General features: G+C 42.7%; 1 protein-coding gene across 1 annotated transcript in view; it reads right to left on the bottom strand.

Annotated features, from left to right (window-relative positions):
- Positions 1-834: 834 nt before the first annotated feature.
- LOC140480891 (TBC1 domain family member 20) overlaps positions 835-23,934 on the bottom strand; it is a 54,250-nt gene continuing 31,150 nt past the window's right edge. Inside the window, exon 8 of the mRNA XM_072576455.1 lies at positions 835-9,311. Coding sequence (XP_072432556.1) covers positions 9,062-9,311 — 250 coding nt within the window. The 3' untranslated portion in view covers positions 835-9,061. The remainder of the gene's footprint in view (positions 9,312-23,934) is intronic.

The raw sequence follows: 23,934 nt of genomic DNA on the forward strand, positions 1-23,934 counted from the left end.
GGAATTGGTCATCCTGGGAATAGATGCAGCGGAGGCGGAGGAATTGGGAATAAGTGATAGCGTTATTACAGGAGGCAGGGTGGGAGGAGGGGTAGTACAGGTAGTTGTGAGAGTTGGTGGGTTTGTAGAAGATGTCCGTGGTTAGTTGCTCGCTGGGAGATAGCAGATTACCCAACCCTTGGTTGGAAAAAGCAAAAACAGAAATTGCTGTAAAAGCTCAGTGGGTCTGGCAGCATCTGTGCAGAGAAATCACCCAAGGCCACTCAACCCAAAACGTTAATTTTGATTTCTCTCTACAGATGCTGCCAGACCTATTGAGCTTTTCCAGCAACTTCTGTTTTTTTTTTTACAGCATCCACAGTTCTTCTGGTTTTCCTTGGTTGGAGAGTTTGTTATTAACGTTACTCCTTAGATGCTTGGCATCTAAAACAAACACAGTGGGCTAGAGAAACCCAGCAGCTCTGACAGCATCAGTGGAGAGATAAACAAGAGTTAATGTTGTGTCCAGTGACCTTCATTAGAACTATCCTGAAGAAGGGTCACTGGACTCATAACAGTCACTCAGTTTTTCTCTCAACAGATGCTGCCAGATTTGTGTTGAGTTTCTGCAGCACACTGTGCCTGTTTAAGATTTCAAGGAATGTTAAAGTGGAGGGAAGTGAGGCAGAGATGTGTAGAGGGTTAACTGTGCTGAGATAGCAGGTGGTACCTTGGTATAGGCTTCTATCTAAAGGCTAAATAAAAGTTGTAGTTGACATGTTTACAGTTACTAATTAACACAAATCTACAGGGAAACAAGGAAAAGAATTCTTTCTTATTAAACAATCAAACATATTGAGAGAAATAGTTTGGCTCTGTTTATTGAAGATTTAGAATGATAGATGGAACACAATGGTGTTTTATTGCACATTTCAGACTCCCCATTGCCCTCCAACTCTACAGGTTTAAGAAGCAAATACTGAAGTGGTTTACCATTTACACACACAAAAATCATCATGTCTGTAATATCACAATATGCAATAAATCAAAACATCAACTGATGAGAGATGACGAGGTAAGGGATGCTCTCCGGTCCGTGATCTTAGAACAACACAAAACGCTGTCACATTCTTGGTCGAGATGATCCATGCTGAGACTCCAACAGCTGGATATACTGTTCCCAGTGCCAGGAGAGAATTAATAGGTCCCTGATCCAATGGGGGAAGAAAGATTCCTGACCACTAAACACAGGCATGGCTTCAATGTTCCCAGTAACTTTGGAGTCAATTTGGGCAGGTCAACAACAGTTTGGCTACCACAGATGTTCCATTTGGGGTGAAGGGTGTGAGTTCAGTGTTTCATAAACGATATCAGCTGTTTGAAAGAAAGAGTGCGCTCAATATACAATGATGTTCTTAGATAGCCCTATAGGCAGCCAGTATCAGTATAATCCCACATAGTTGTTCAATATAGCAAAGCAATGTTAAGATGTTTGCTTCTATTCCTGCCAACTCACTCCCTTTCCTTTGTGCAGCCTCTGAGTGGAATGTGTGAATTTTACTCTCTGATACTTCACCAATATGATAACTCTGGATCGATTCCAAGCCTCTCACAACTGTGCACATAAACTGGTGGAAGCAAGGAGACACTGGATCCGGGCTGCATTTTCAACTGATAACCCAGAGACTGGTCATTAGTACTGCCACTGCAGTCGAGACCAATGTACAGCAGCTCAAAATATACATTACCCAGGTACCGAGACTTCAATTCTGTAACGTTCATAACCTGCACAAGCTACACCATCTAGAAAGCTAGGATACCATCTCCTGCAATTAATGCATCTGCTGACTTGAGCATATATCACCATTCACTTGTTATCACTAGCTCAAGAACCTGGAACTCCTGACCAAAGGAGAGCACCATCATTAGGACTGCAACAATATGCACCACCTACCCAAGGAATACCATGCAGATAATCATTTTAGCCTTGTTGCAAATACAATACTGAGAATTCTTTTAAACTCAAAGATCATAACTGAGACATTCTATGTCTATACCACAGAAAGCAGCAGCATTACCTGTCACACCTTCACGCGGTCCAATGTGTTTTACAGCCAATAACGGACTTTCAAAGTACAGTTACCAATAAGCAGTCAGTAACACTTACTCAAGTGCCACATACTGACCAGCCCCATTCAGAGAAAAAAAAATCCAACCAGTGCAGAAAAGATTTGTGAAAATGATTTCAGGGATGAGGAACCTCGGTTAACGAGAACAGATTGGAAAGGTTCAGGTTCATTCCCTTGGAGACAGGAGGGACGATAGGCAAATTGATGGATGTTTTCAACATCATGAGGGGTCTCGACAGGGAGAAACTGTTCCCATTGGTGGACATATCAAGAACGAGGAGTCACAGATTGAAGGTAATTGGCAGAAGTAGTAGTGTGAGGAGAAATGTCTTCACGTGGCACTTGGTTAAAATCTGGAATGTGCTGCGTGGGAATGGTGGAAGCATTTCAAAGGGAATTTGTTTATTATCTGAGAAGGAAGAGTGTGCAGGGCCACACGGACAGGTTGGGATAGCAAGCAAAGATGCAACAGGGTGAATGGCTGCCTGCTTTACTGTAATTATTGAGATTTTGTGAACACTGTCCCCTGACACTCAATGGATTACCATCACTGAATCCCCAAATATTAAAACCACGGTGGTTAACGCAATCAAGAAACTGAACAGGATCAGTCTTATAAATACAATAGCTACAAGACCAGATTTGAGGCTAGGAACCTAGCAACAAGTAACTCACCAAAGCCCGTCCTTCTCATATCCAAGAGATACAAGTCAGGACTGTCATCATGGAATCCCAAACACTAATATGTGAAGACGTTCTCCCCAGTTGCCTTTGGTTCTTTTGCCAATCACCTTAAATCTATGCTGAAAACAGTGTTTAAGTATTTTATGGTATGTGGAAGGCGCTGGCACACCAGTATTTATCAATAATTACTATTGCCCTTGAACTGGGTGGCCTTTTCAGAGGGCAGTTAAGAGTCAACCGCATCGCTATGGGCTTGGGGTCATACCATACCAGGTAAGGATGGCAGTTCTCCTTCTCTTAAGGACATTAGTTAATCAGATAGATTTTAAAATTTAAATCAACAATAGTTTCACGGTCACCATCACTAAGATTAGCTTTCGATTCCAGATTTTATGAGGTGAATTTTAATTCCACCAGCTGCTACGGTAGGATTTTATCCCACATCGCAGCATGAGCCTGGGCCTCTCGATTACTGCTTCAATGACATGAATACAACAACCCTGAATCAGTTGAAAGACCAAGATCAATCACATTAAAGAAAGATTAAAAATTGCAAGTTAAAATTAGACATTTTTAAAAAGGAATAAAACCAAACCATTTAAATTTTTTTAAACTGTTCCCATTCTGGGCTAGAGGTTGTTTGGCAATGCATTATTAAAATTAACTTGCACTCTTAATTACCACGCAATTTTGAGGAGAGTTTAATAGATAATTAATGGTTATCCACTAAGTTCTTCAAAGTAGCTCCTGAACATTAGGTAATGGACAATAAATGCTGGCCAGCCAGCAATGCCCATGTCCCGTGACTAAATAAAAAAAACTTATTTCCACTGGAGTTTCGAAGAGTGAGCAGGGAGTTGATTGAAGTGAACAAGCTCCTGATGTAGTGGTTATGGAGAACTTGTCTACCCTTGTGGGTCAGTCCAGAATAAGTGGGCACTGTTAGAAGAGTAGGGATCACCTTTTATGAGTTGAAAAGAACATTTTCTCCGAGTGGGCTGTGTGACTTTTGAACACACTGCCTCAGAAGGCGATGGATGTGAGCTCATTGAATATTTTTAAAGCAGAGATAGACAGACAAGGGAATCAAAGGTAGTTGAGGATAGACAGGAATGTGGAAGTCGAAACATAAACAAGTCAACTATAATCTGAATGAATAGTGGAGCATCTCCAGGGGCTGAATAACTTAATACTGCTCCTTTTTTGGTACGTGCGTATAACAAAGAGGCTACAGGCTAGATAAACAGCAGTATGCTAGAATTGTGGGAAACAAGTCTGTAAATACCATCTATCTTTAGAAGACCATTTATATAGGATATCTGTCAGCATGGACAAGTTGGACCAAAGGGTCTGTTTCCGTGCTGTATGACTCTATGCTCATTCATAATGGCACTGTTATTAACATGTTTATTTGCCCCAACGAGATCCAGATCAATATTCGGTGTCAGCGCCAAATCTGGACCTGGTCTTCTAATTAGTTAGCTTGTTTTGAAAGCTGGCAGCTAAAACTATATCCTTTAATCATTGATTTAATTCTGGGTAACCCAAGATGGAGGACGAGAAAAAATCGTGGCTTTAAGAGCTCTCCTTTTTTGAGGTATTTTTAAAGTTGGAGCTGATTTTCTCAAATTCCAGGAACAGTAATTACTGTGTTTTATACGCCGTTGCATTGTTTTGGACCTGGTGGAGGGGGGTGGGGGGCGGAATCAAACGACAGCACTTTAAAAAAGGAGGAAGGGAGACAAAGGCAGTGACCACATGGTGGGAAGTGAATCAATGGAGAAAGAAACCTACACTGCTGTCTGACCCAGCAGTGAACCTTCAGAGCTACTGCCTCTGCTGTTTGACTTCAAGTACCTCTGGAACAAGCAGCAAAATTTACAGCTGACCTTGAAGAGACCTGTGTGGGGAGATCACAGCTAAGTGGCTAGGTTTGTCTTTGTAAATTCACCATAGTGAGAAGAGTGGGTCATTTTTGATTATATGTTCATCAGAGGCTGAGGGGTGATCTTATAGACATTTATAAAGTCATGAGGGGCATGGATAGGATAAATAGGCAAGCTCTTTTCCCTGGGATTGGGAAATTCAAAACTAGATGGCAGAGGTTTAGGGTGAGAGGGGAAAGATATAAAAGGGACCTAAGGAACAACTTTTTCACAGAGTGTGGTGCATGTATAGAATGAGCTGCCAGAGGAAGTGGAGGAGGCTGGTACAATGACAACATTTAAAAGGCATCTAGATGGATATATGAATATGGTTTAGAGGGATATGGACCATTTGCTGGCAAATGGGATTAGATTTATATAGGATATCTGTCAGCATGGACAAGTTGGACCAAAGGGTCTGTTTCCGTGCTGTATGACTCTATGCTCATTCATAATGGCACTGTTATTAACATGTTTATTTGCCCCAACGAGATCCAGATCAATATTTGGTGTCAGCACCAAATCTGTACCTGGTCTTCTAAAGGTAGATGGTATTTACAGACTTGTTCCTCACAATTCTAGCTAAATGACCAGTATATACTGAAAACACGGCAGTTGCCAATTTAATTGCTGTTGGCAATTCCTCTGAAGAATTAGGGCACAGAGCACAGTACAGGTACAGTGCAAAAGAATGCATCTCCGAGAAGCATGAATCCACACACTTTACAATGTAAAGTACCTGATATCACAGCACAGTCTCCCCATATTAGAGATTATCTTCAGGGTTAAAAGATGAAGGAGAGAGGGCCCAGTTAGTATTGATCAGGAGGATTTACCCAGGGTGTAAACAGAACATGGAAATGGGATGAGTGCAAACCCCCATGATGGTTACGTTGCAGTGATGATGATCGCCTACACAATGTATGAGGTCATCTTCACTCCTGAAATATAAATAGGTGTACGCTTCATGCTTTCACCAAATCTTGCAGGCAGGGGCCAGCTGCAATATCCGATCAGCCTCACTTAGCTAGTGCATAGGTATTGGCTAAAATCTCAATATTCTTCCATTGCGGCTACATTCTGATTGATGTGGAGAATTTTTGTCATGGAACTATGCTGTGGGCTCCAGTGTTCAACAGGATGTAACATGCCCAATGGGAGTCAGGACACGAAATTTAAATTAAGGGACGCATGTTGTAGAAAATATCAAGGAATAAGTTAAAGGCTTGAATGATAGTCAACCATTCTCTCTATGCAATAAAGGTCTGTTGTGTACAGTATTCACCTTTCCAATGACCCTTATGACTGTACTGTCCATATTTCAGGACCCCAGCAAGCATAAAAAAAAAACCCATTAAGGTGCTGATGTGAGAAACAGAACTCACTGGGGCAATGAAGCAAGGTGTGCAGTATTTTTATGAAATGGAAATAGAAACATTATTTGAAAACGAGGAAACTTTCCTCTGCAGTTAACCCACCCTTGACAATACAGAAGTTGATGGAAATAGGGAAAGACAGAAGAAATGGCTTCACATAAGAGATAATCTGGGGATCTAACTGACATTCTGAAAATAGTGACAAGTTTTCAAAACTTAATCAGGTTAATTTGGTGACTGGGCCAAGAAGAGGGAGCTCCAGTTAAATATTAGAATGCCTGGGAACAACAGACAGTCTACTGAAATAACAACATGGAAAGCCATCAATAAAGATAATGTTATGAGTTTATAGAAACAATGAGGTCCATTTCTGGTGAAAAAAGTGTTTGAAGGATATGCAAGGCAGCAAAAACAAAGGAACTGCAGTAGGATGATCCATTTACTGTACCTCTATGGTCCTGGTAATCCCATAATATTACAATCATGGAGTTGTTGACTAATCATAGCAATCAGTCTCCATCAGTTAGCTCCTAAATCCAGATCGGAGGGGAGGACCCCTGCCCCCACTCCCAGCCTTGTGCAGACTTTGAGAAATGACAGACCCAAAGTCACCTGCCCTCCCTCTTCTCAAATTCACTTGTAACGTGCCCCTAAACACTGTTTCCTAAATGGTAGAAGAGTCAAACTGAAATGGTTTGCTAAAACTGGAGTCTCTGCAGATAGCTGTAAATCAGCTGTATACTGTCAGGGAGCTTCACTGCGTCCATCAGCAGGGGCAGCAACATACTGAGCATCAGCTGTCAGCATCAGCCTAGGAATAAGAACTTCTATTAGACATTAGTGACAGACAATTAAACTTCAACAGAATTCAGTGATTCATAAAGGATCGTGTTGGATGATGTTGTTTTTCTTACCATATTCAATGTAATCCCATCTCCTCTTGACTCCTGATAGAGCAACTCTCCTACTGACCCAGGGAAATTCCTCCAATTAACAAAACCACAGACATTACATTGGAGGACATGCTGTATGAGCATCGCTAGTAGGTCACTTCAGTAGATTATCTAGATGCTTTCCATAACCTATGTCCTGGACAGCAGAGGAGGCCAGTCAGTTACTCAATTCCACTATTCATAGCGGGTGAAATCCTAAATCACCTCCAGCACCTGCCCAGCCTGAGCAAGAATCAGTGCTTTGATATCAAGGAGTAGGGGTACATCTAATTCCACTGGGACTACCAACATTGAACATTTCCCTGCTTTTCATAGCACAAAATTAAACATTTCAAACCTGCATTCCTGGGATTAATGCAATTTTAATAATGTAACAGTACCTATATCCTCTGATAGGGGAAGCCTGACTAAGGGAACATCACCTTAAAATTAAAACATAAACGTTTAAGGGAAAATTGGGAAGCACTTTCTCAAATGCAAAACAGTGAAAATTGTGATCTCCCACCATCCAAAGGTCTGGTCTTGTTGCGACAATTGAAATTTTCATTACTGCTCAGGTTAGAGGCTGGGAATTCCCCAGTGAGCAACTAACCCCCTCATTCATTAAAAGTTTGTCTACCATCTACAAACACACAAGTCACTAGCAGAGTGACATTTTCTCCACTTGCCCGAACATAAGCAGCTCCAATGACACAATTCAGGACACCACTCCATTGGCACCCCAGCTGCCACCTTCAACATGAGGCAGGCACAAAGTGCAGGCGAGGATTATCAAATCTCACTGAATGGTAGAGTAGACTCAAAGGCCAAATGGTCTCCTTCTATATCTTATGGCCTTTGACCCAGTGACACTGAACGAGCAGTGATATATTTTTAAAGTCAGGGTGGTGAATAACTTGGTGGTGGTAATCCCATGGCCTTCCCATTAGGTGGCACATACAGCTAAACCTTAGCCACACCTAGGTCAAAGCAGTCAGCTTGATCAACACTCCACTTTCACCTGAAGCAGTCACTCACTCGACCATCAGTAATTACCATTTACAGGTGCAGCAACTCACCAACATTTCTTCAGCTATGCCTGAGCAACCACCACCATCACCGGGAATGGTCACCTCTTCCAGAAAATTCACTTTAGAAATTCCTGCCTCAGGTCATCTCAAAGTGTTTTATTAACAATGAGGGAATGCTGATATTTGCCACTGTCACTGTGTTAAGGTGGACAACCGTAGGAACCAATATGTACAAAACAATATCCAACAATGAGCAGTGGCAAGATAATCTAGTTGAGTGACACTGGTTTAGGGACAAATATGGTTCAAGGCATCAGGGGAACTCGCCTCCTTGTCTTCTAAATACTCCGTAGATCTTTAATATCCACCTGACAGGGCAAAAGGAGTCTCCCTTTAGCTTCTCATTCAAATGGTGGGAAGACAGTACTCTGTCTCATCTCAGAACAGTAACAAACTTGAAATAAACTACTCCTTTTCCCTTCATCTACCAGGACACTGTTTTAAATTGAGTGTGGGATTATTTTGATGCTATTTGATTGTAAGTTACCTCTGGAGGCTCAGTGTATTTGAAGATTCCCTCCTCAATCTACAACAACAGCCGAGGGCTCACTTGAGTGACACCAGGTTTCCATCTAACCATGTGCAAATTCACAAGGCCTTACTTCCATTCTGAGTGACCTCAGTGTAAGGAAATGGACGTACAATCATTAAGTGCTTACTGTTTGCTAATTTCTTTAAGTTGTCCTTGGCTGTACAATTGGCAGAATAGAAGTGGAGAGGTGGCTGCCAGGCAGGGGGTTGGCAGAGTTTATGGCTGGTCCTCCAGTGTCCCTCCTATTTTGGAGCATGTTGGAGATAGTTAATGTGAAGACTTCATTTATTGCTCCCTTGAACAGGCTTTTTTGGCACAGTGCACCACTGGGCTCCTTATTCCAATCGCTGCGTTTCAGCCGAGAGATGTTTCCCATATTGCAGGCCACGTGTTCCCGCCACCTTAGTCACTCGCTATGGAAACAGTTGAAAAACAAACTCCGGGGCCCACTCCACTGCTGTGTTGACCACAGCCAAAGCAGCTGCTCCCAGGGTTGCTGTCAGTCCCCACACTGCCATCTTGACCAGCTGGTTGGCCCCCACTGGTGGAGCAGGATCGGCAGGGGGCAGACAAGGTTTCTCCTTGAACTGTTCACGGAGCACTGCATCAGGACGTTGCCGAGATGTAGCCACCTGGAAATCCTGGAAGGTGCTGATGGCAATGCTGCAGAGACAGAAGGAAAACAGTTAACACAAGGTGACCGGTGACAGCAACAACTGGTAAAACACTCAAGACAGACCTCACCTATACATGCAATCCCACCTAGAGTCCAGATAGGGGTCTTCAAACAAAGATTTACTTGAAAGATACCAAGGACGAGGATCTGATAGTTTTATGGACAGACCAGAGGAGCTGGCATTGTTTTTTTTTTATTGAACAGAGAAGGTTGAAGGGAGATTTAACAGAAGTTAAAATTAAGAGGGGTTTTTACAATAAATATGGAGAAATTGCTACAAGTGGCAGAGGGAGAGGTAACCCGAAGAGAGAGACATAAAATAACTTGCAAAAGAGAGCTGAAAAGGATAGTTGCTGTTGTGGGAGAAGCTAAACTGACAAGAGTCACTGTTTAAAAATAAGGGGTTGTCCATTTGAAACACAGATAAGGAGAACATTTTTCTCATGGTGGATTGAGCACTCTTGGAACTATCTCCAAAAGACTGTGGTTGCACACTCCTTCGAAAGAGACAGGAAACTGTTTAGTAGTAAAAAGTAGAAACAGTAGTAGGTCATTCTGCCCTTTAAGCATGCTCCATCATTCTATGTGATCACAGCTGATCATCCAACCCAGTCCCCTGTTGCCGCTTTCTCCCCATATCCTTTGATCACTTAATACTCCGAAGAACAATATCCAACTCCTTGAAAATGTTTTGGCCTCAACTGCTTTTGTCACCAAGACATCCATAGGTTCACCCTTCTTTGGGTGAAGAAATTTCTTCTCATCTCAGTCCAAAATACTCTTGCATAAGGCAGAAGTAGATAAGGCTCTTAATGAGGGAATGACAGGTGGTAGACTGACATATTTTAGCCAGGATCCAATTGAATGGTGGAGCAGACTTGAGGAGAGAGGGGCCTGTTGCCACTCCTAACTCATATGTGAGAAGAATTTGTTTTAAACACAGAGAATATAATGCACTGCCTGAAAGAGCAGTGGAACCAGACTCTGTGGCAATTGTAGAAATAAAGAGAATGAGATAAACACCTGAATAAGGAAATAAAGTCAGATCTTTGGACAAGGCCTGGGTGTGCAACTAACTGGTTAGTCCTTTCGCAAATCAGCACAACCATTATAGACCGAATGGTCTCCTTTTGCACTTTATTATGGTATGATTCAGGCTCCTGAGTCCTATTTTCAACAGCTCAGTGTTCAATTCATGAAACTGTCAGAAAATTTGATGCAGTAAAATATGCTGCAACCAAAAGTCTTTTGGTACCTAAATGTGACAGTGTGTTTATACCTGCATTCTAATGTGACAGAATATCAATACTGCACTTATCCTGACTTCAATGATGAGGACACTGGGATGAAAATACGCAACCAGGCCAGCTGCAACTCCTTTCTCTGGCACATTATTAATACTGGTCACTTTTAAAATCATTTTAATACATTTCCTCTATTCTCTTTCATATATCAAAATCTTAGTTTTCAACTGTCAGATACCTCGTGCTTTCACACAGTCAGAGATGTACAGCACAGAAACAAACCCGTCCATGCCAACCAGATATCCAAAACCAAGCTAGTCACATTTGCCAGCATTTGGCCCATATCCCTCTAAACCCTTCCTATTCATATACCTATCCAGATGCCTCTTAAATGCTGTCAGTGTACCAGCCTCCTCCACTTCCTCTGACAGCTCATTCCATACACACACCATCCTCTGCCTGAAAACGTTGCCCCTCAGGTCCCTTTTAAATATGCCCTCTAGTTCTGGATTCCCCCACACCAGGGAAAAGACCTTGTCTATTTACTCTATCCATGTCCCTCATGATTTTGTAAACCTCTCAATTAATTTAAATTGACAATTCCTTTACTGTCAAGGGTGGAAGTCCTGGAATTCCCACCCGAATGGCACTCTGAGCCTATTTGCAGCATATGGACCTCAGTGGTTCAGAAGATAGCTCAGTAGCACTTACTGAAGGGCAGTAATGGATGAGCAATGCCCATGACCCACAAGAGAATAAAAAAAAATCCTCTGGCTCTACCTTCTTGAAGTAACATTCTGTTTTTAGCTTCTCTATATAATCTTTATTACATTTATACATTTGATTGCCCAATTATCATCTTATCAAAATTAAGCTTCTGTTTTCTTTCTTCAAAGTTCAGTGTTTTTACACTTGTGATATGGAGCCCTAAGTTAATGTTCTCTGTACTTGGCTTCTCATCCCAACAGATAAGTGAAATTTAAATCAATAACAGCCAACGACAATGATGCTGTCGATTTTCATTGAAACCCATCTAGTTTATTAATGTCCTTTAGGGAAGGAAAGTTACTATCCTCATCTGGTCTGGCTTACATGTGACTTCAGACCCACAGCAATGTGGCTGACTGTTAAACACTCACCAAACAATTAAGAATGGACAAAAATGCTGGTCCAGGCAGCAATGCCTACATCCCATTACCCACGAGAAAGAATAACACACGACACAGGAGCAGAAATTAGGCCATGTGACCCATCGAGTCTGCTCCGTTTTTCAATCATGGCTGATAAGTTTCTCAATCCCATTCTCCCGCTTTCTCCCTGTAACCCTTGATCCTCAAGAACCTATCTATCCCAGTCTTAAATATACTCAATCACCTGACCCCCACAGGCTTCTGTGGCAATGAATTCCATAGATTCACTACTCTCTGGCTGATGAAGTTTCTCCTTATCTCTGTTCTAAAGGGTCTTCCCTTTACTCTAAAGCTGTGCTCTCAGGTCCTAGTCTCTCCTACCAATTGGAACATTTTCCCAACTTCCATGCTGTCCAGGCCTTTCAGTATTCTACAAGTCCCCCCATCCCTCAAAACTCTGTCAAATATGGACCCAGATTCCTCAAATGTTCCTCATTTTTTAAGCCTGTCATTACTGGAATCATTATCGTGAACCTCCTCTGGACCCACTCCAGGGTCAGTACATCCTCCTTGAGACATAGGTCCATAATTGCTCACAATATTCTAAATGTGGTCTGACTAGAGCCTTATAAAACCTTAAAAGTACATTCCTGCATTTATATTCTAGTCCTCTAGAAATAAATACTAACATCGCATTTGCCTTCCTAACTACCGACTCAACCTGCAAGTTTACCTTAAGAGAATCCTGGACTCGGACTCCCAAGTCCCTTTGCACTTCAGATTTGTGAATCTTCTCCCCATTTAGAAAATAGTCTTTGCCTTGGTTTTTCTGACCAAAGTGCATGACCTCACACTTTCCCACACTGTATTCTATCTGCCAATTCTTTGCCTACTCTCTTAACCTGTCCAAGTCCTTCTGCAGCCTCCCCGCCTCCTCAATGCTATCTGTCCCTCTACTTACCTGCAAATGTGGCCAGAATGCTCTCAGTTCCTTCATTTAGATCATTCAAGTATAAAGTGAAAAGTTGTGGCCCCAACACTGACCCTTGCAGGGTCAGTCACTCACTGGCTGCCACCTTGAGAAGGACCCTCTTATCCCCTATCTCTGCTTTCTACTAGTAAATCTCCTATCCGTGCTAGTACCTTGCCTCTAACACCACGGGCCCTTACATTACTAAGTAGTCTCCCGTGCAATACCTTGTCAAAGACCTTCTGAAAGTCCAGCTAGATAATATCCATTGGCCCTCCTTTGTCTAACCTGCTCATTACTTCCTCAATGAATTCTAACAGATTTGTCAGGCATGACCTCCCCTTGGAGAAAGCGAAGATTGCAAAGGCTGGAGATCAGAGTCAAAGAGTGTGGTGCAGGAATCCTGATGAAGAGCTTATGCTCGAAACTTCAATTCTACTGCTTCTTGGATGCTGCCTGACCGGCTGTGCTTTTCCAGCACCACACTCTTCAACTATGACCTTCCCTTGATGAAACCATGCTGAATTTGCCTTATTTTACCGTACATTTCAAAGTATTCAGAAATCTCATCCTTCACAAAGGATTCTAGGATCTTACTAATGACCAAGGTCAGGCTAATTGGCCTGGAATTTCCGGTCTTTTGCCTCACTCCTTTCTTACACAGGGGTGTCACGTTAACGATTTTCCAGTACTGTGGGACCGTCCTTAACTCCAGTGATTCCTGGAAGATCACCACTAAAGCCTCCACTATCTCTTCAGGTATCTCTCTCAGAACTCTGGAGTTTAGTCCATCTGGTCCAGGTTATTTATCCACCTTTTGACCTTTCAGTTTTTCTACCACCTTCTCCTTGGTAATGGCCACCATACTCACCTCTGCCCTCCATCTCTTGAATTTTTGGGATGTTACTCGTGTCTTCCACTGTGAAGACCAACACAAAGTACTTGCTCAGTTCCTCTGCCATTTCTTTGTTCCCCATCACTACTTCTCCAGTGTCATTTTCCAGAGCCCCAATATCTACCTTTGCCTCTCTTTTACCCTTTATTTATCTAAAGAAACTCTTGCAATCCTCTTTTACATTACTGGCTAGCTAACCCTCATAATCGATCTTCCTCTTTATTTCTTTCCTCGTTGTCCTTGGTTGGCCTTTATAGGCTCCAACTGCCCTTCGTCACATTATGTGCTTTTTCATTTGCTTTTTATGCTGTCCTTGACTTCCCTTGTCAGCCACGATTGCCTCATCCTTCCTTTAGTATGCTGCTTTTTCCTAGGGATAAATTTTTGCTGTGTCTCCCAAATTACTTCCATAAATTCCTGACATTGATGTTCCACAGTCTTTTCTGCCAGGCTCTTCTCTAGTCAATTGTGGCCTTCTCCTCCCTCATGCCTCTGTAGTTGCATTTATTCAACTATAATACCATTACATCAGATTCAAACTTCTCCAGTCTGGAGTTGGGAGGTCATGTGGCTGGACAGGTCATTGGTTAGGCCACTTTTGGAATATTGCCTGAAATTCTGGTCTCCCTCCGATAGGAAGGATGATGTGAAACTTGAAAGGGTTCAGAAACGACTTGCACGGATGTTGCCAGGGTTGGAGGATTTGAGCTATAGGGAGAGGCTGAATAGGCTGGGACTGTTTTCCTTGGAGCGTCGGTGGCTAAGGGGTGACCTTATAGAGGTGTATAAAACTATGAGGGGCATGGATAGGATAAATAGACAAAGTTTTTTCTCTGGGGTGGGAGAGTCCTGAACTAGAGTGCATGGGTTTAAGGTGAGCGGGTAAAGACTTAAAAATGGACCTGAAGGGCAACTTTTTCATGCACAGTGTGGTCTCTGTATGGAACGAGCTGCCAGAGGAAGTAGTGGAGGCTGGTACAATTCCAGTATTTAAAAACGCATCTGGATGTACATATGATTAGGAAGGGTTTAGAGGGATATGGGCCAAGTGCTGGCAAATGGGACTAGATTAGGTTAGGATATCTGGCCGGCATGGACATGTTGGACTGAAGGGTCTGTTTCCATGCTGTAAATCCCTGTGACTCTATGTAGAGTCTTTTCTATCATATTATGGATACTGCCTCCTAAGGGTTCCTTCATGTTAAGATCTCTTATCAAGGCTGCCTCATTACACATCACTAAATCCAGAATTGCCTGTTCCCTCATGGGCTCCACCACAAGCTGCTCTAAAAAGCCATCTCAGACATTCCACAAATTCCTTTTTTTGCGATCCACTGCCAACCTGGTTTTTCCCATCCATGTGCACATTGACATCCTCCATGATCACTATAACCTTGCCGTTCTTATACACCTTTTCTATCACTTGGTGCATCTTGTGCCTCACATCCTGACTTCTGTTTGGAGGCCTGTACATAGCTCCCATTATGGGGTTTTACCTTTACTGTTTCCCCAACTCTACCCACACAGATTCTACATCATCTGACCCTACGTTGTTTCTTGGTATTGATTTAATTTTAGTTCTTACTAATGAGGCAACCCCATCCCCTACCCACCTGCCTGTCTTTTTGATAGGATGTATATCCTTGAATATTCACCTCCCAGTCCTGATCCCCTAGCAGCCACATCTCTGTGACACCCACCACGTCACACCTGCCAATTTCAATCTGCGCCACACGCTCATTTACCATATTTCATATACTGTGCATTCAGATACAACACCTTCAGTCCTTACCATCCCCCGTCTCAGCATCATCCCTTTACTTGACATCATTGAAGTTTAATCCCTAACCCTTTCCAAACACACTGTCCTATTTGATGTTCTGGAGTCTTTAATAACCTCCAAGTTCTTCCTATTTTTTTCATTTTTTCATAGTTTTCAATGCAGTTGAATCCACCCTCCCACACGCTAACCTGCTACTTTGTTTCCCTTCCCCCAACTTTCTAATACAAAGTCCTGTTGACCACCCAAATTTACCCTTTCCGTTGGAACATTGGTCCTAGCTCAGTTCAGGTGGAGACCATCAGGTACAGATCCCTCCTGGTCCAATACTAATGCCAGTACCCCATGAAAAGGAACCCCTCTTTCCCACACCACTCCCTTAGCCATGTGTTACTTCCCTTATTTTCACGTCCCTAAACCAATCAGCACATTGCTTGGACAGTAATCCAGAGATTATGACCCCAAGGACCTGTGCTTTAATTTAGTGCCTAATTCCTAATAATGAATCAACAGGTCCTCTTTCCTTGTCTTGCCTATGTTGTTGGAAAGGAGTTTAGAAGCATAAGGATGAACCCATTGAAACCTACAGAATACTGAGAGGTCTGGTTAGAGTGGGTGTGGTGAAGGTGTTTCCACTCATAGGAAAGACTAGAGCCCAAGGACACAGCCTCTGAGTGAAGGGACAACTCTTGAGAATGGACTTGGGGAGGAACTTCTTCAGCCAGGGAGCAGTGAATCTGTGAAACTCATTGCTGCAGAAGGCTGTAGGGATCAAGTCATGGAGTGCATTGAAATCACAGGCAGATATGGTTATTGATTAGTAAGGGTGATCAAGGATTATGGGGAGAAGGCAGGAGAATGGGATTGATAGTAGAGCAGGGTCTAATAGTAGAGCAGACTTGATGGGCTGAATGATCTGACTCTGCTCCTATATCTTATGACCTTATGGGAGAGTCTAGGGCCAGAGGGCATACTCAGAATAAGGATGTACCCATTTAAGACAGAGGAGAGGAGAATTTTGTTTTTTTTGCCTTTCAGGATAGTGAATCTGTGGAATTCTTTAGCACAGAGAGCTGTGAAGTCAGGGTCATTAAGAATTTTGAAGGCAGAGATTGATGACTTTTAATCAGGCAATCAAGTGTTATGGGTAAGGCAGGAGAGTGAAGCTGAAGACCAGCAGACGTGATGGGCTCAATGGTCCACTTCTGCTCCAAACATCTCAGGATCGATGTAATGTAATTAGTAGAAGGATTAGAGGGAAGTGGTTTTTTCCCACCCTGCCCACAAGATTGGAAGCGGCAGAAACCATCATCATATTTTTAAAAAGATAAATTGCATATCTACTGGTGATGTCATAACCAACTGAGTCAGGGACCAACAGCACTGCTATAAATCTTATTATGGTTTTATCTCGTTGGACCCCTTGAATTTACATACCAATCCAAGAACAAATAGCAAGAAGCCAATTCCATTTTTGTTTGCGCAACAGTGGAGGATTACACAGCTAGTAAGCACTTTTACAGAACTTAAACTAAAGCAATCACACACACTTCATGTAAAGATGTGCAAGCAGGGTAATGGTATACAGAGATGTGAAGGGGCTTACATTACAGACAGAATACCTTGTCCGGACATTAACACTACCTCCCTCTCCAGATACTGAGCTGTATCTAGAAAATCTGACATTTAGAATCATAAGTCAGCTGGCTTCAGTTACTGGGAATTCATTGTGATGGAGCAGTTTGCTTTCACGGCAGGTAGAGGGTCAGGTTTCAGCTTCCTGTGTAATGGAGAGTAGTGACTTTGGCTATTGAACAACATCAATGAGAATAAGATTAGATCGATAGAATTTCAGGTCAAATTACACAAACTGGCAAAATCAAAGCATCCTTTTTCTTTACATTTAGCAAAATATATTAAAGGGAATGTAACTGCATCATCAACTTACAAACAATGACAGTTCAATGACTTGGCAACAGAAGATGGCTGACAAGGACAACCTTACCTCAGGAACGGCTCAGGTCTGAAGGAATCCTGACATTTCAAAACAAGACTACAAAACTCACTCCTGCAGTGATGTTCATCAATAGATCAATGCAAGGATCCACTATTACAATAATTCCCATCGTAACTCACTCCTACACACTGATGCCGACCAATAGAAGGACTCGTTCCTACATTGATCCCCAAAGATCAATGCAAGGCTTCACTACAAAGGCAAGGTTGGCAGAAACAGGGAATCCTGGATGACAAGAGATATTGAGGCTTTGACCAGAAAAAAAGGAAGAGGCATAGCTCAGGTACAGACAGCTGGGATCAAGGAAATCCCTGGAGGTTTACAGGAATACAGGAGTTTACTAAAGGAGGAAATCAGGAGGGCAAAAAGGGGTCACAAGATAGCCTTGGCTGACAAGATTAGGGTGACTTCAGAAGTTCTTTAAATATATTAAAGGAAAAAGAATAACTAGAAAGAGAAAATGGGACTCCTCAAAGACCAAAGTGGATATACATGTGTAGAATCGTTGAAGATGGGCAAGTTTCTCAATGAATAGTTGTCCTCTGTGTTTACCGTGGAGAAAGAATTTAAAGACTTGGGAACTTGGGGAAGTAAGTGGTGATATCTTGGGGACAGCCCATATCACAGTAGAGGTTGTGCAGGATGAATTAGAATGTATGAAGGTGAATAAATCTCCTGGCCCTGACCAGATAATATGTAAGAACACTGCAAGATGCTAAAGAAGAAATTGCCGTGGCCCTGGCTGATATTTCTGCATCATTGTTAGCCGTGGGTGAGGTCCTGGAAGACTGGAGGGTAGCAAACGTTGTGTCATTATTCAAAGGCTGCAAAGAAAAGCCTGGGAACTATAGCCCAGTAAGCTTAACATCTGTGGTAGGTAAATTACTTGAGAAGATTGAGAGATAAGATATACAAGCATATGGAAAGACAGGGTTTCAGTAGGTATAGTCAGCATGGCTTTGTGAATGGGAGATTCACAAGTTTGTTAAGAGTTCTTGGATGAAGTGACCAGGAAGGTCGACAAGGGCAGGGTGGTAGATATAGTCTACATGGATTTCAGTAAGGCCTTTCATAAGGTCCCACATGGTAGGCTGCTCTGGAAGGTTAGATGACATGGAGTCCAGGGAAAGCTGGTAAATTGGAATCAAAATTGGTTTGATGATAGGAAACAGAGGGTAATAGTAGGAGGTTGCTTGTCAGACTGGAGGCCTGTGACTCGTGGAGTGCCTCAGGGACTAGCGCTGGGTCCATTACTGTTTGTTATCGACATCAATTATTTGGATGAGAACGTACAAGGCATGATTAGTAAGTTTGCTGATGACACTGAAATCGGTGGTATCATGGAGAGTGAGGAAGGCTATCAGAAATTGCAGCAGGCCCTTGATCAGCTGGGGAAGTGGGCTGAGAAATGGTAAATGGAGTTTAATATAGATAAGTGTGAGGTCTTTGGAAAGTCAAACCAAGGCAGGAGTTTCACGGTGAATGGTAGGCTTTAAGGAGTATAGTAGAACAGAGGATTCTTGGAGTTCAGGTTCACAGTTCTCTGAAAGTGGAGTCACTGGGAGACAGGGCAGTGAAGTTATGTTGTAGTTATACAGGACATTGGTGAGGCCACACTTGGAGTATTGTGTTCAGTTTTGGTCACCTTGTTATAGGAAGGATGTTACTAAACTGAAAAGAGTGCCGAGGATGTTGTCTGGACTCAATGGTGCAAGTTATAGGGAGCAGTTGGACAAACTAGGGTTTTATTCTTTCGAACGTAGGAGGCTTGGGGGGTGGGGGGTGGATTCTTATAGAAGTGGAGATGATCAAGAGAGGCATGGATAGGGTGAATGCACTTAGTCTTTTACACAGGGTTGGGGAATGGAGGACATCAGTTTAAGGTTAGAGGGGAAAGAATAAAAGGGAACCTGAGAGGCAGCATTTTTTACACAGAGGGTGGCACGGATATGGAATGAGCTGCCAGCAGAAGTGGTTGAGGTGGGTACATTAACAACATTTAAAAGGCATTTGCACAAATACATGGATAGGAAAGGATTAGAAGGATATGGTCGAAGTGCAGGGAAATGGGGTTGGCATGGACAGACATTTTGATCAGCATGGATCAGTTTGAACTTTTTAAAAAGCCCATCTCCGTGCTGTAGGACTCTACGACAACCTCCGCATACATCGCACCATCCTCTGCCACTTCCACCACCTACAAACAGACCCCACCACCAGAGATATATTTCCCTCCACACCACTACCAGCATTCTGGAGTGACCATTCCCTCCGCGACTCCCTTGTCAAGTCTACACCCCATTCCTGGCACCTTTCGCTGCCACTGCAGGAAGTGTAAAACCTGTGCCAACACCACACCCTTCACCTCTGTCCAAGCCCCAAAGGATCCGTCCACATCTGACAGAAATTTACCTGTACCTCTACCAATGTACTGTATCCATTGCACCTGATGTGGTCTCCTTTACACTGGGGAGACAGGATGCCTACTTGCAGATCGTTTCAGACAACGTCTCTGAGACACCTGCACCAACCTACCCCACTGCCCCGTGGCTGAACACTTCAACTCCGTCACGGATATGCAGGTCCTGGGCCTCCTCTACTGCCAAACCCGCTACCACTGACACCTGGAGGAAGAACGCCTCATATTCCACCTTGGGACCCTGCAACCACACATGATAAATGTGGATTTCAACTGTTTCCTCATTTCCCCTCCCCCCACATTTTCCCAATCCCAAGCCTCCAACTCTGCTGACCTGTCCATCACCCTTCCCAACTATCTGTTCCACCCTCCTCTCTGACCTATCATCTTCAACGACCTATTGCATTCTCAGCTCCCTTCCCCCCTAACCCCACCCCCCCTCCCATTTATGTCTCAGTCCCCCCCAGCCCACAAGCCTCATTCCTGATCAAGGGTTTATGCCTGAAACGTTGATACTCCTGCTCCTTGGATGCTGCCCGACTTGCTGTGCTCTCAACTCCATCCTTAAACAGTCAGTCCTGATTTTAATTTATTGTTCATTAATTCTAGATCGGCCCCAGAGGAAAAAGACAGTTGTGAATCTGTGGAATTCTTTACCACACAGGGCTGTCAAAGCTGGATCATTAACTATACTTAATGCTGAAACACAAATTTCTAACCATTAAGGAAATCAAGATTTTTGGGGGTGGTGAGGCATGAAAGTGAAGTTGAGGATTATCAGATCAAACACGATCGCTTGTATGGCAGAGCAAGCAGACTTGATGGAAAATAAAAGCAAAGAGCTACTTGTGGTCCCACACCTTACGGTCTTACATCCATCCTGTCAAAACCATTTGTGATCAGATATACTTCAGTCAAGTCATCACATCCACACCCCCTCTTCTAAACACCAATGAAAACAAGCCTAACCTGTCCAACCAAACCTCAAAACATTTCTCATAAGTTCATCGCTTGTACCAATCTGTAAACATTCTCTGAATCACCTCAAATAGAGTCATAGAGATGTACAGCACAGAAACAGACCCTTCGGTCCAATTTGTCCATGCTGACCAGACATGCCAACCCAATCTAGTCCCACCTGCCAGCACCCGGCCCATATCCCTCCAAACCCTTCCTATTCATATACCCATCCAAATGCCTCTTAAATGTTGCAATTGTACCCGCCTCCACCACTTCCTCTGGCAACTCATCCCATATCCGTACCACCCTCTGAGTGAAAACGTTGCCCCTGAGATCTCTTTTATATCTTTCCCCTTTCACCCTAAACCTATGCCCTCTAGTTCTGGCCTCCCCCACCCCAGGGAAAAGACTTTATCTATTTATCCTATCCATGACCCTCATGATTTTATACACCTCTACAATGTCACCCCTCAGCCTCCAACACTCCAGGGAAAATAGCCCTAGCCTATTCAACCTTTGAATGTTCAAGATGTGGTCAGAAGTATAACATTGTTACCTTTAAGTTTAATTTTCCTTATAATAAAAGGGGATAATCCTATTCTCTTTCTTGATTATGAGCTGTACCTGCACACTAACAGTTTGTGACTCATACACAAGAATACCTAATCCTCCCGCACATCGGAATTTCACAGCCATTCTGTTTAAATAAGTTTTTTTCCATTCTTCTTGCCGAAGTGAACAATTTCACATTTTCCCACATATATTCCATCTGCAAGATTTTTGCCCACTCATTCAACCTATTTATACCCATCTGCAACTTCCTTATCTGTCCTTCATGCATACCTCCCTATCCATCTCTGTGTTATCTGCAAATTTAGCCACCGTGCCTTCATTCCCCGCGTCCAAGTCATTGATGTGAATTATAGAAGGGTTGAAGCCTCGGCACTGCAGGATTCCACTTATCACTTCCTGCCAATCAGACAAAGATTCCCTAATCTCTCTGTTTTCTGCCAATCAGTTAATGCTCATGCTCAGTGTGGGCTTCATTTTCTGAAATATCCTGATGTGGCACCTTCACAAATGCCTTATGGAAATCCAAGTATAGCCTATATACAGGATCCACTTTATCCACAGTACATGTTACTCCTTTAAAGAACTCCAACAAATTGGTTAAACTTGAGCTTCCTTTGATGAAACTATACCAATTCTTCACAATTACCCTGCGTTCTTCTAAGTGCTCAGGTACAACTTCTTTCATGATCAGGCCTAACACCACCTCCACAGAGGCATCAAAATAACTGGCTTATCATTTCTTGTTTTCTGCTTCCTTCCTTCTTGAACAGAGGGGCCAAATTTGATACTTTCTACTCTGGTGGAACCTTCCCCGAACCTCAAAAATTAACACTAACCTATCTGCTACCTGATTAGCAACTTCTACCTGGACCCAGCGACCTGCCAGCCTGTAGTTCCTGCTTAATACTACATCCCTTATGATTGCAAGATGTTGCCAGGAATGAAAGGTTTGATTTATAAAGAAAGGCTGAGACGGTTTTCACTGGAGCGTAGGAGGTTGACAGGCAACCTGACAGAAGTTTATAAAATAAAAAATGAGGTATAGAGAGAGTTAATGGCAGTTGTCTTTTCCCTAGGCTGGGGGATTTGAAGACTAGGGGGCACATTTTTAAGGTGAGAGAAGAGCGATTTAAAAAAAGACATGAGGTAAATGTTTTACACAGAGGGTGGTTCATGTGTGGAATGAACTTCCTGAGGAAGTGGGAGATGTGGGTACAATTACACACTTAAAAGACATTTGGATAAGGACATAAATAGGAAAGATTTGGAGGGATATGGGCCAGGAGCAGGTAGGTGGGATAAGTTTAGTTGAGATTATCTTCAGCATGGACTGGTTGGACCGAAGAGTATGTTTTTGTGCTGTCTAGCTATGACTCTTGCTTCCACCTCTGAATTTACAGCTACACTGTAATGTTTTTTTATTCTATCCTCGACAGTGGACACTGAAGCAAAATATGTGTTTATTTTATCTGCCATTTCCTTATTATCAACTTCTGACCCACCATCTCATTCTCCAGAGGGCCAACTCTAATATTTCCCTCCTAATTAATCTTTTAGTCATTCCATGCCATTGTTTATATTCTTACCAATCATTCACACCCAGCTTTGCAGTTATTTATTTTTCCCTTATGTTTGATGTGTTCTTTAAGCACAGATTTTGAGTTCTCCCCTTTAGAATTTTTCCTCGTAGCACAAAAACATTTATTCTGCGTTTTCTGAAATATTCTCTTAATGTCTCTGGGTCATTTGTCTAGCCTAATACACCAGTTCACTTCAGTCAGCTCAACTTTCGTGTCCACGTAGTTGTCCTTCTTAAAGTTTAAAGTACTAGTTTTAAACTAGTTCTTCTCCCAAACAAACTGGATGTTAAAATCAATCACATTATGATCAATGCCACCTACAGGCTTCTTCACTCGGAGGTCATTAATTAATCCTGACAAGGAGGTGTCAGTGTCAGACTGGGATGGACAAGATCAGAAGAAACGCGACAGCAGGTTATAGTCCAACAGGTTTACTTGAAATCGCACAAGCTTTCGGAGTGCAGCCCCTTCATCAGGTGCAGCAAGAGAGGACACAGAGTTTATAGGCAGAGAGATCAAGGGCATAGCGATCAAAAATATCATGCAATTGGTGTGAGTGAAGTGTCAGATAATAAGTTTCTGCAGGTGACCAAGAGTGTTAGACAGTGTGTAAAGTGTTTACAAAGTCAATGTCAGTGCTGTGCTGTCATGATAATCAGGCAGAGTGATAGGACTATACCATCGGTGGCATCTCAGGTCAGACACTGAATTGTAGGTGTGAGGCCTTGTTCAGAATCAGTCACTTCCAAAACATGCTGCTCTAAAATAACTCTCTCAAAATCATTTTATAAACTGCTTATTGAGGCTACTGTTGCTGACCTGATTTTTCTGGCTTACGCATAGATTAAAAATCACCCATGATTATTGTCACCCCTTTATTACAAGCACCCAATATCCAGATACCTGCCAGATCGAGTCAAATGGGAATGTCAGTTACAGCCTGTTAACACTTACTAACACTGGTTAAATCAGTCATTGCTGAACGCCCCACCTCTAAAGTAGAAGCCAGCAAGGGAAGAAGATCTGTCATTTGCTTCCCAAA

The sequence above is a fragment of the Chiloscyllium punctatum genome, chromosome 8 (assembly GCF_047496795.1).
Source record: "Chiloscyllium punctatum isolate Juve2018m chromosome 8, sChiPun1.3, whole genome shotgun sequence".
Classification (NCBI taxonomy): Eukaryota; Metazoa; Chordata; class Chondrichthyes; order Orectolobiformes; family Hemiscylliidae; genus Chiloscyllium; species Chiloscyllium punctatum.